This window comes from Sminthopsis crassicaudata, chromosome 2, assembly GCF_048593235.1.
Source record: "Sminthopsis crassicaudata isolate SCR6 chromosome 2, ASM4859323v1, whole genome shotgun sequence".
Taxonomy (NCBI): Eukaryota; Metazoa; Chordata; class Mammalia; order Dasyuromorphia; family Dasyuridae; genus Sminthopsis; species Sminthopsis crassicaudata.
In genome coordinates this window covers 278,896,084-278,909,364 of record NC_133618.1, presented here as the reverse complement: position 1 = coordinate 278,909,364, position 13,281 = coordinate 278,896,084, and the positions used below count along the sequence as shown (strand labels likewise).

The following is a 13,281-nucleotide window of genomic DNA, read 5'->3' as shown; positions in this document are numbered from 1 at the left end:
ATTCCATCTCCCCAAATGGTAACTTATTTATCTGATCATTTCTTCTGTTTTTTTTTTTTTTTTTGTTTTTTTTTTAAGGGCTTTCTGTGCCTTACTCCTCTTCTCTTCATTGCAACCTTCTATTATTTTCCCATTTCTTGCTTTCTCAGGACAATACTTTTCCAGCCTTAATTTCATCCCTTCAAAACTTTGTCCATTTAATTAACCAGTTCAATTGCACACTATCTATGATCTTTGAATCCTTTGTCACAATGTTTTGTTTCTTCCATTTCAACCTCCAATTTTTGGTTACTCCTGTCATCTTTTTTCCCATGAGGTGTTTAGTGCCATTTGGAGGAAGTTGTAGTTATGTTGAATTCTCCATGATTAGTGTTATTCTAACCTGAATTGTACTTCTAAATTCTGGTCTTTACAGGCTTCCCTAATCAATTTTCCTTTTTGCAAAGTGATTTTTAAAGTATGGTTCTGTGGTTTACTCTGAAGGTGTGTGAGGTCAAAACTATTTCTCATATGATGAATATTGATAACCATAATTCACATAAACAGCAGCTCTTTGAAGCATTCAAAGGATTTTTGAGAGGGTAAAAGAAACCTGAATCTAAAACATTTGAGAACCATTACTCTAACAGTAAGCTTTTTAAACTGTGAGTTGTGATCCTATTTGTGGGGGCTGTGAAAAATTTGATAGCAATTAAAGGTTTCAGAATGCTTTATATCCTACAATATCACAATATTCTACCAAGATTTCTTTATGTAAAAATAAGGTAACAATCCATCTCATTAATATGCAAATTTCCTTTCATTTTTAATAAATGGTAAAAATTTCTTCAGGAGTGGAAAAAGTTTAAGAAGTGTTGCTCTACTCTAGCACATTCTTTACACTAATAAAGTAACTGTTTCCAACCTTCTCTCTTTGAGAAACATAAATTATTACTTCCTTTTCTCAGCAGAGGACCTTGCCTAATACTTCACTTAAAAAAAAAAATTAAAGCTATTCATTATGAGTTCCCTTTCCTCTTCACTTCAGCATCATTCTCTGTCCTTCCCTTTCTTATTCCAGTCATGGAGGGTGAGATGGCTTTTGTCATTGCCAACTCGTCTACATTTGTCTTCAATACTTCATTCTCCTAGAAGATAGTCCTTTTAGTCATCCATTCACTCTAATTTTAAACATCTTATCTCTAGCTTTCCTTTCCTCATCCCCTAACTCTTTTCTTTTTGCTTTCAAACATATTCAAGTTTATGTCACACTTCTATCATATTTGAAAGCTACTGTTCTGTATCTGTCCCTTCCCAGAAAAGGTTTTCTGTCACATAATTTTTATTATTTCTTCTTACTTCCTTGTAATTTGGGTTTGTTCCTACCATTTAGCTGAAACTGCTTTCTTATTCCAAAATCTAGTGATCTTTTCTGAGTTTTTGTCTTTGTCTACTCGTCTTGTTGTTTGATACTGTTGACTATTCCTTCTTGCACTACATCTCCCAAGGGTTTTTATGGTTCTATTTTTGCAAGGTTCTCTTGCTTGTCAAATGGGTCCTTTTAAAATCTACTTTGTAAAATCAATTTCTCCACTTAGCCTTCTCTCTTTCTCTCCTTTCTTTACCTATTGGCAAAAATTGCTAAAATAAATGAAACTCAAGAGCTGATGACATTATGGAGAAAAAGTAGCTCACTTTATCAAGTGCTTCCATATATCATGTACAGGGCTGAGAACAGAGACAAAAATTAAACAATCCTTGTTCACAAAAAACTTTTATTTTGTTGAATGAGACAGCACGTACCTTTAAGTTTATGCAAAATAATTACAAAGCACCTGAATGGTTAGGGAGGCAGGTCACTCATAGTTGTAATCAGGAAAATGTTTTCTTTAGAATGTGGTTCTTAATTTCATTTTGTAAGATATGAGGAATTCTCCAAAGTGGAAGTGGGAAAGAACTGCATTGTAGGCATGGAGTTTGAGTACTGTAAAAAAAAAAAAAAAAATGTAGTGACCAACCAAGATTCTAGAGGATCTTTGATAGAAAGAAAAGGAATAAGCATTTATTTTATATAGTACCTACTATGTGACAGTTATAGCACATTTAGTTAAGCATATTTAGAACTATTATATCATTTGATCCTTGCAATAGTCCTGGAGGATAGAGGCTGTTTTTATCCCTATTTTACAGCCAAGGAAATTGAGGCAAATAGGTTAAGTGACTTGTTCAGTATTGAGCAGTTTCATATATCCTACTAGAACTAGTACTCTTCATATAACTCCAGACCTAGCACTATCTATTTCATGAAAAGATGCTAATGAAGCATATTAACCACCTCCTGACAAAATGATGAATACACTTGCAGAGATGTATGTGTTTGGAACTGGCCACTGTGGTGTTAAAAGAAAAAAGTTCCCTCTTCTAAGAGGAGGATTAGAAGAGAAAAGAAGTTAGTAGTAATGGTGCCCTCCCAACAAGAGAATCATTGAAACTTTTTTTTTTTTTTTTTTTTTTTTTTTTTGTTAATGCACAGGAGAGAATAGAAATTCAGAAGGAAATAAAAGAGTTTGAAAATAATGTGCAAGATTTTTTATATACTTTTTTCCCTAAAGAAACAAGCATGATGAAATAGATTCATGGTTTCATGTAGAATTGTCTATATCCTTTCTCTCTTTTTAAAAATATATTTAGAATTAAATGTAAATATTAATGAAGCCTATTACTATATACAAGGCTAGGTGATACAGTAGATGGAGCACTGGGCCTGGTATCAGGAAAACTCATTTTCCTGAGTTCAAATCAGGCCTTAAACACTTAACTAGTTTTGTGATCCTGCTTAAGTCACTTAAGCCACTTCATTTGATTTACCAAGAAAACCCCAAATGGCATCACAAAGAGTATGATACTACTGACACTATTGAATAGCACAATTACAGTCATTTCATTTAGAGGCTCTTACATATGATTACTTTTGAGGAAAGATTATGGCATATACATTTGTGTTTAAAAGTACTTAGAAAGAATTTACTGGAAGCTTAGTTGCTGGCATCATCAGATAGTTTTTGTAAGCAGTTTTATTGTGAGATTTTCTTGATAAAGCTTACTGGAGTGGTCGCCATTTCCTTTCCCAGCTCATTTTACAGATGAGAAACTGAGGCAAACAGGATTAAGTGAACTGTCTAGGGCTGTATTAGAACTTTATTGATTCCAGGTCTGAAACTTTTTGTACTGAACAAAGCAGTTTTATATCATACTGTAATTATTCTAAACACTTTATGTCTATAATTAGTTGTGCTTTTGCTTTCCCCAATTATAATATATTTGGGTGCTATGGATTACATAGAAAAAAATTGCTTTTTGTTGTGTCTACCAAACACCATATCCCTACATCTACCATTGTACTTTTGTTATCTAACATGAAGAATAGTATGAGGAACAGTATATTAGAACTTCATGTACCAGGTCTGTTTCTGTAACAGTTTTGGATTTAGAGTATTCACAACTCTGAATATAATATTTGACTAATGGAGAGATTTAAACTGTATTCCCATGGAACTCTCTATACAGGAAATATATATATATATATAACATCTTAATATATATCAATAGAAATGGTCATTTGTTGTTAATTTCCCTTTACTTTGAGGATGTTTATTTTAGTAGAAATGCCGCAGTTTCCAAAAACAAAAGCAAAAAAGGTATATTAAACCATATTGTATTACATAGTTTTAGTCTTAATCATGAATCTTGGAAATGACTCTACACCTGAGTATGTTAAAGTATCAGAATAAATATATGCTAAAACAATTTTTAGGTGACCTTTACTGTGATGGAATTTTCCTTTTTTAGTCAGCATTTATTATAATTTTTTTAAAAAATTATGGATACTTAGTCATGTGACTTAATGTCACTAGAGATTGATGTTCTCTGCAATGTATTTTGAGGTACTTTGACTCTGTTTTCATATATATATAGGATAGAAGTATACCACCAATTCTTTCTGGGTACAAAGTATAACTAATTTCAGAGCACCTTATAAACATAAGGTAACATGAATGTACAAGAATAATTTTCATTTACTGATGTCATGTAGTCATATAGCTAAACTGTTATTCCTCATTTAACAAAAAAAAATATTTTGATTAATACTAATAGCATTATTTTTTAATGGCCTGATGTTAATAGTATTGTAACTTTAATATGTTTTATTGTAGCAGAAAAAGAAAACTAAGACTTTCAATCCACCAACCCGTAGGAATTGGGAAAGTAATTACTTTGGGATGCCCCTACAGGATCTGGTTTCACCTGAGAAGCCTATACCACTGTTCGTTGAAAAATGTGTGGAATTTATTGAAGATACAGGTAGGTTAGAAATGTCACTATGAGAATAATTTGATTTTTTTAAACTACTATTTCTTTGGTGAATTAAAATTAAATGAGTGTGTCTTCACAGTCCAACTTTCACTATGTGCAAAAGCTTACATTTTGAAAGTGGCATATTCCTTTCATTATTAGAGTTGAATCCCTAATGTATTTAGGAAAATTAATTGTAAATGATATTGAAAGATATTTATGTTCACATTGCAATTTGGGAGCTTATATTTGTAATGTAGCATCATACTATTGAATGAAATACTGAAGATACTTGATATATTTTATCTTGGAATTAAAAATAAATAAAGTATAAATAAAATATAATAAAATAAAGTATAATACTGCTATTTACTTAATCAAGAGGTATTTTATCTTTTGAATGGAAAACCAGAAATGTTCCCAGAAGCAAGTAATATATAAGTACATTTTCCTTAAGTTCCTTTTCCTTTCATAGCACTTTTTAAAAGAAGTATGAGAAGCTCCTAATCTATTTCTAACATTTTATATATTTATATGTCCTGGATTGCTGTGATTTTACTTGTATTGTTAGGGATGTATATAAAACTCTTAAGTATCTTCCCAATAGTCTTATTCCTTTCTAAAGTTAATATTTTGATGAGGAGGAAGAAGGCATTATTATTGTGATGTCAGGACCTGTAATTTCTTTGAAGTAGGGTACTCTCACTGAGAAAGTTCCTCTGATAATTTAGATCTGGAAGTATTCTTTAACTTAAAGCCCCAGAGGATTCCATGAGAGAGAAATAACTTAATATGTGTCGAGACACAATACTTAAAATTAAGTCTTCGTTATTTGAGACATTCTCTATCTACAATGCTATGTTTCTTCCCCTTACATAATAGTCAGTTGTGAGGGATAGTGTTTTGTTTATTTTTCTTGGTTTTTGTTTTTGTTTTTAACATCTTGGACTAATTGAATTTTGAAAATTAACTGTTTGCAAAATTAGTCAAAATCACTTCTAATAAATTAGTATGCTAGTATTCAATCCCACCCTGACCCAAACTCTAGCCCCCAAACAGAATATTGGGAAGAAATACGTTATTCAGGATAAAAAGAAAGGAAAGATAGCATTTTAAATATATATTTTTTGGATTTACAGACCCTTAGGAAATTTAGGGGAAAAATAAAGACAATCAAGGACAGCTTTCAGCATAACATATTGGATTTATCATGTGTGTTTGCAAAGGGCAGATAACAGAATTTCATAGTTTCATATATGATCCTCTTTCTGCTCTACTTTGTACATGAACATTCCCTCCCCTTTTTTGGTGTTTAAATTTAATATTTTAAAAGGTTAAAAAAAATTACTTATGCTACAAAGTTTTAGTGAAGGTAGGACTTGGTAGTATCCCTATGATCTAGTTTTTCTTTTGTATGTGGAGATGCAACTGGAAATTAGCATCATCACCACTGCACCCACCCCACATCTACCTCTAATTACAATCTTATGAATGTTATTGATTTGTACACTAAGCCTTTTTAAGGAATAAGGATCTACTTGTCCTTTTATAATATGACCTTTTCACTTGAGCCAATACTGTTTCCTTCTTTCTAAATTAAAAATATGGAGTACTGGTTTGGATTTTTAAAATTGTTGAGTATTGTGATAAATGGTTATTCTAAATATTTCTCTCCCCCCCCCCCCCCAGGCTGGGGTTAAGTGACTTGCCCAGGGTCACACAGCTAGGAAGTGTTAAGTGTCTGAGACCAGATTTGAACTCGGGTCCTCCTGATTTCAAGGCTGGTGCTCTATCCACTGAGCAACCTAGCTGCCCCTAAATATTTCTCAAATGGAAAATGGTCATTATTAATATTCAGTATATTTTTCCTATGACTAAATTGAAAAAAGTCGTTTATTTTTTTAAACATTGCTTGGAAGACAAAAGTCTTACAAAAGAAAATGATTGTCAGAGGCCAGATAAAATTCTGCTCATGTCACTTGGGACTCATTGAAATGATTTGCATTTGATTGTTTTATATATTGTAATAATGTTAATGCATATGTGTACTAGCAGTTTTTTTAATAGTATAATCAAAGATTCTCAAATGTTTTGGGCTCAGGACTCTTTTATACTTTTAAAAATTATTGAAGATTTCCTAAAGCACTTTTGTTTATATGGATTATATCTGAAGATTGGATTTCTGTGGATTGGTCTTAGTATTATTATAAAAATGGCTTTGACCCCCTAAAAGGATCACAGGGACCCCAAGGAGTCCAGGAATCACACTTTGAGGCCCCTTCGTATAGATAAACAATATACATTGTCTTTTTAGTGGGACCTCAAATTAATTGGTCTTTCTGAACATTAATAAATATAAAACATTACAAGCACTTGGGTTTTAAAACCCAACCTGAACTATATTGTAAATAGATATTTATGTCTTACAAATTTTTTCTGCCTTTACTTATTATGAGTGATTCATTTCTAAACAACCTTGTAATCTGCCTTTGCTTCCAACTTAATTTTACTGCTTCCTCCAAGGTTACTAGCAATCTCTTACTTATAGAATTTAATGGTTATTCTATGTACTTACACCGTTTGATCTCCCTAAAGTTTCTGATACTATTACCTTACCCTCTCTTCCCATGAATTTTTTTCATACATTTGCTTCCCTGACATTGCTTTCTATTGTGATTTCTCATACCTGTTTTACATTTCCCTTTTCATTCTCCTTTTTCACATGCTCAATTAATTTACTGAATAACTGAACATCTATCTTACAGGTTCTCTTTCTCTTTTTTCCCTTAACTTCCAGCCTTTGTGACTCTACTAAACTGCAGACCTCTATCAAACACTATTTTCTGGCGTAAAAGTTCTGCCAGTACACCAAATCTAGAATAGTGATTTAAGATTTTCAAATTAATTTGCTCAGAAAAATGCTAAGCAGTACAATATTTGCCTTTATCCCATCTCTATCTGAAATACTACCATTCTCCCAACATCTCAGTTTTATTAACTTGTAACAATCTCTGACTCTTCCATCCCCCATTTCACTTTTAATTACCAGACCTTGTTCATTCTACTCTCACAACCTCTCTCCTACCTATCCCCTTCTACCCACACAGCTACCACCATAATTGAGTTCCTCATTATCTCTTAGAATTCTCTTGATTTGCTTCCTACTTCCTTTCTCTTTTCTCTCCATTCTACATCTGCTGGTTGAACAAAATAGCCCAAATAAATAATTGCTCTGAAGTTTGATCATGTGTGAGATCTAATTACAAGAAACATCATATCTGTATAGGAGGCCTCAAAAAAGAACATTGCTTGCACATTATTATATTGTGATCCTTTTGTTAGCTTACTGTATATGGAGTGTAAAATTGTAGATTTTGAATATAAGGATAGAACCACATAAGTACGGTTTGTAAGAACTGGATCAAAGCCAGCCTTCTTTTTACTGCCTCAATTATGGTTCTCCACATCCACAAAACATAAATAAAGGAAATCCCAGTAAGCAGAGCTTCAGGTATAAAGGACTAAACTATTGGCATCAGGAATGGATGATTTTTTTTTTTTTTTTAATCTCTTGGCATCAAGCTATTGAGGCTTAGGGAGATGAACCCTATTACACTCAGATGGCCTAAAGCTACCACATCTCACTTCTACTTGGACCAGCCAACTATGAAATTTATGTTCTTGCAAGTATTACTTTATAAGTATGAAATCAAGAGTGCAAAAATGTGTGCATTTTGTCAGTTTGATGCTGAGGGAACAAAGTTACACTGTTGTCCAAGAAATGGGGAATGAAAAGTCCTCATCAGTAACTTGGCCTTCCTTAGTGAAAGCTGAGTATGTTCCCATTGATAGTATGATAGCCTCTCCTTACCAAACAGCAGTGTACTTCACACAGCTGCTCAAATAATCTTTCTTAAGCATAGGTCTAACCATACCATTCTCTTGTTCAGAAACTCTTTAGGTGTTTCTCATTGCTTCTGGAATAGCATTGAAACTCCTAAGCCTGTCATTTTAAGATCCATCTGATTCATATCTGTCTTTTTGTTTGTCTTTTGTACTATTCTTCTTTGTATACTATGTATTCTAGCCACATTGGACTATACTGGACTACATTCTAGCCACTACCAACTGGGCTTCCCACTTGACATATGCCATGCTTCGGTGTAGTCACACAAGCCATTTCCCATTCCTAGAGTATACTTGCTTAACTGTCTAGTCCCAGAATATTTCAATGCTCAGCTCAGGTTTCAGCCTTCTGCAGGAAGCTTTCTCTTTCCCTCCTTTCTCTCCCCTCACCCCTTGTTGATTGTACTCTTTGCTCCACTCATGGTAATTTGCATTTTCCTTAATAGTGTACAGGTTTTATCTTTGTAGTAGAGTGTAAACTTGAGGGCAAGCTTGTGTTTCTTGATCTCGTCAGTAAGTACTCTGCACTTAATATTTTTAATTAAATTGAATATTTTTTTTTTTTTTTTACTTACTCAAGAAAGGAAATTATAATGAGAGATTTGATGCAGTTTGGTATCATTTTTTATATTGTATAATTTTTTTTATTTCAGTGGTATGATGCTCTTCATTGATACAGTTAAAAATATCTTTCTTATCTTCATTTCTCACTTATGTCTTTTTATAAAGCTTTGATAAAGTATCAGTGCAACCTACTGGAATTCTCTCTCTTATTTTAATTGCTGATTTATTAGTAGTAACAGACTCTCAATCCATTGCTTCTCATTGCATGATCAGCTTTTAACATTTACTGGTATTTACTAGAGCAAGGTATCCCAATAGAGTTTTCAAGTAGTTCTAGTCTTTAATGTTTCTTTCTCTCTTCCAAAACAATCAGCCTCAGGACAGCTTTCCACTGTTTATTTCTTAGTCTTTTTGTTTCTTTGAGCTTTTTTTCTTTCATTCTCTTTTTCAATTGAAAAAAGCATGTAACTTTTCTGTCTGACTTAAACTCAACTGTTCATAATTTTCCCTGAGGTGTGCTCTCACTAGATGAACAACATTATGATCCATCATTTAATAATGTGACTTCTTTAAAGAACCTGGATTATTTTGCAGCAAAACTAAAATAGATTAAGGTTCAAAATGATACTGTATATGCAGTGCTGTCTGAAATAAAACAAATTTTTCTCTCTCATCTGCTCTGAAATCTCCTTCCTTCCTAGCCCTTTACTATCTCTCTCCTTAATGTTTTTCTCTTTCATCCCCATCTGACACTTCTCAGATGTATGGTTTCTTCTCATAAAAACCATGAGTAACATCTCTAGTTTCTTGGGGTGAGGGAAAAGGGATGACTGAAAGAAACAAAAATAGCATGTCCCCTATATAAGAAACTAATAAAAATTTTGTTATATAGCAATAAGTATTATTAAGCATCAGAGTAAAAAGTTTAGTGAGGGCTATTTTCCTTAGTTATTTTAGTTTTAGACAGCAATTTGTCACAACATAATTTTGTATCTGTGTTTGAAGTAAAAAAAAACTGGTGAGAAATTAGTTTAGAAATTCTGGGTTGACTTAACCTTTTATCTAGCCAACTTAAAAAAGTGATGTTTGTAGGGAAACCGCCCAACTGTTGATTGGAAAAAAATGGAAGATGGAGATTCTTCACTTGGCCCTGCCACTAATTGTCCTTGGTTAAGTCATTTTCCTTTTATGAATCTCTTTCCTCATCTGTGTACATGAAGAGTTTGACAAAATTATTTTTAAACTCCATTCTAGTTCTAATAGATTTTAAATGTGAAAAAGCCTTCTCAGAAAAAGGACATTTTACAGTTAATCTTATTAAAAAAAAAAATTTAGATACGAGAATTTTAGTCACCTACTTTTGTATTTAAATAATATAACCTTAGCAAAATTTACCTGCATACAGATTTAGTGGAATTTATATACCAGTCTTGGTATTACCTGTTTATAAAACAAATCTACATAGCCTAAATAAATGCCTCTTTCTTTTTGGAACCTGTGCATTACAATAAAATTGAACATGAAAATTTTTATGATAGCACTAGTCCTATTTCCCATTTTTATATAAATGGAAATAGATCCCTGTTTTACTTACTTTCTTTTAAAGGTAAGGTGAAGGTCAGCCTAGTATTTTGAGTTTTTAGTGGCTAGAAAGTGCTCTTCTAGTCAGGAATCCAAATTCCATTAAAATATTGCCTCTAGCACTTTTTAGCTCTAAGCAAATAATTTAGTTTCTCCTAGCTTATGTTTCCTTATATGCAAAAATGTAGCTTTACAAATTAGTATAATTTGGCCTCTATTTTAGCTTCATGTATGTGATCTTATAGAAAAACCTTTTAGTGTGTCACTAGATGTTTACTATCTTTAATCATTTTTCATTCCAGAATCTCCCATCTAGTTTAGCACCCTTTCTTGGAATAAGAATAAATATAATATTGTATAATTAAAATAGTTGCACATATAAATTTCTTTATCCTCAAAACAGCATCATTAAGCGGACAACATGCACTGCTGTTAATCCTATTTTTTCACATGAAGATACAGAGACAAATCTTAATTGTGTAGCTATTAAAATTTTGTGGTCTTTGTTTCATTTTTGTCCATATATTTACTGCTTTTAATAAAACTGAACTATAACGTTTTGCCAATTGATGTCATATACAGTAATCTGTCACATTAGTGTGTGGGACAAGTAGCAACTACAAAAACAGACTCTCAGTAAGAAAAAGCAAAAAGAGGTTTATTACTATCTTGGAAGAAAGGGCATCTCTCATCTAACAAAGGTGTTTGTCAGTAAAAGGAGTGCAAAGTAAAAACTACAAAACACAAGATTAAATAGCCTTAACATAGAAGGGAGCCCCCTTCTCCTTCTTTCCCCCCCCCCCCCCCAGCTTGGCCTTTTCTCCCATTGTTTGGTGGAGTCTAGCCTTATGTTTTAATTGCAAAAATCTAACCAGAAACAAAAAGAATTGGTTTAAAAGAGGTACTTAAATGCTGATTAAGAGATGGTAAGAAACTGGAAGGGACAAAGAACTACAACTTTTTTTTTTCTAAAGTCTGAAATCATAATCGTTTAAAAGGTATCATTTAAGACTTTATTCCCATGAGAGTATGAGAACGTCTTCACTCAATTCCACACAATCCCTCCTCTTTTCTATGTTATCTTTAGAGGTCTCTCACACCATTCTTGATTCATTTCCTCAAACATCTTGTTTTCAGTATCCAATCCTTCTGGACCTGGTTTGTCCTTTTTCTCTCCCAGATTCCATTCTTTGTTAAAAGGAAAAAGCAAGACAAGCCTCAAAGATTAATATTCTAAATAGCTTTGGTCTAACTTTCACAAAATTTATACCTCATATCTAGCTGGGCTGATAAAATGTTAAAAGTACAGCTCGGGCAATTTTTACAAACTGCTCAGTGTCCAATTTAGCAAGCAACATAGTAGCTTAAATATATTTCATCTAATTAGGAGATATAAACATGTGACCTTTTAAGGTAAGTTACCAGAGAACCAAAATTTTAAACTTAAAATCAAATACAGATTTAAATTTCTAATAACAGCGCTCCAGTATCAATGCACACATTTCTAAAATCTTATACTAGAATAAACAAGTTCACAATTTTAGCACATACTAGTTAATAGTAATTTTATGGCTCAGAATGGTGAGAGGTCACCATTTAATAAAAAGCTGGAGAGATCTATAGGAGCAAAGCGAAAGTTTATTGTACGTTCTCCCGGGAACCAGGCATCTCTCTCATGGAATAAGCCATCAAAAGGAGGAGGTACCTTTTTGCACAGGTTTGACACTTTAAATAGTCTCTAATGAAATACCCCTCCCACCACTGACCCTCATCCTCATTGGCTGAGAGTCTTACATTCTAAATGCGGGAACTACCCAATAAGTACATGGTTGCCCATATTTGATCAAAATAGAGAGAAAATGATGTCAAGGGAATATAGCAAGAAGGGGATTTAAAGTATGCCCTTGATTCAATGCTCATAGACTTTCAGGACTACTCAAACTGATGTCGATGAAGCCTTACTCAACTTTCACAACTGTTTTGTAAGATATCACCTCACCTCATTCATAATTACAGTTTCAAAATCAGAATTCCAATTTAAACACACACAGCCCCAAAATATAAGGTTGCAGAAAACTGCCCTTTCAAGCCCACAGGGCTTTAAGAAATTGGTGGACTTTAGGAGCCTGGGAGAAGAGGGTCTGGGAAATTTGGATCCAGGTATTCGGCTGCAGGTCTGTGGTCCAGTGGTGACTCTTCCCTCTATGCCAGAAATGCTGGGGAGGGGGGGCCGAATGTCAAAGATGTTGGGACACCAGTGTAAACCCTAGCAGAATTCAAGCCAGACAGGGACATCAGCCTAGCCAGAGTAGATTCCAGAAACCTGAGAAGCTTGGAAAATCCCAAAGAGGACGTTTTTCTTTCAGCAATTTTTTCCTTCTATAAGCCTCAAGTTCTGACCCTCAAAATGCTTTTAATGTTGTAAATTAAGCCTTCTTAAAAATGTAATTGACCGACAGCTTAGCTGATAGACAATGCCAAGCAACTTAAAACTTAGTCTCAAAAACCCCAGAATCTGCTAAAATGTTTTAACAGTTCTGTAACTATTTCTGTAGATTAAAATTGGCCAGTCCATAGAAATGCCTTTTTTTTTTTTTTTCCTTTCTTTTTTGGTGTGGCAATTAAAAACTTTCCCTATCTTTCTCTCTAGCTAAAAGCTTGTTTTCATAAGTTCATATATCCAAAACAAATGCTTTTAAAATCCCTAGCAGCTAGATTTTTTTTTCTTTTGTAATTTGGCTGACTGAGAGAAACAAAGAAGACAAACACAGGCTCACACACAAAAACACAAATTGCTTTTCTAAATTAATCAAGCTCCTGTTCTTACTTAGTCCCACCTTGGAATGGAGGTGAGGAGGAGAGTTCTGAAGCAGGAGCCTTAGGAGTCAGTCAGTCGGG

General features: G+C 33.3%; 1 protein-coding gene across 4 annotated transcripts in view; it reads left to right on the top strand.

Annotated features, from left to right (window-relative positions):
* Window positions 1–13,281, top strand: part of ARHGAP5 (Rho GTPase activating protein 5) — a 103,494-nt gene that overhangs the window by 57,149 nt on the left and 33,064 nt on the right. For 2 of the 4 annotated variants that reach the window (XM_074289553.1, XM_074289551.1), the window contains exon 3: window positions 4,194–4,341. The exons of 1 other annotated variant lie outside the window; for it this stretch is intronic. In XM_074289553.1, coding sequence (XP_074145654.1) covers window positions 4,194–4,341 — 148 coding nt within the window. The remainder of the gene's footprint in view (window positions 1–4,193; window positions 4,342–13,281) is intronic. One more of the 4 variants, XM_074289554.1, reaches the window with a different exon arrangement.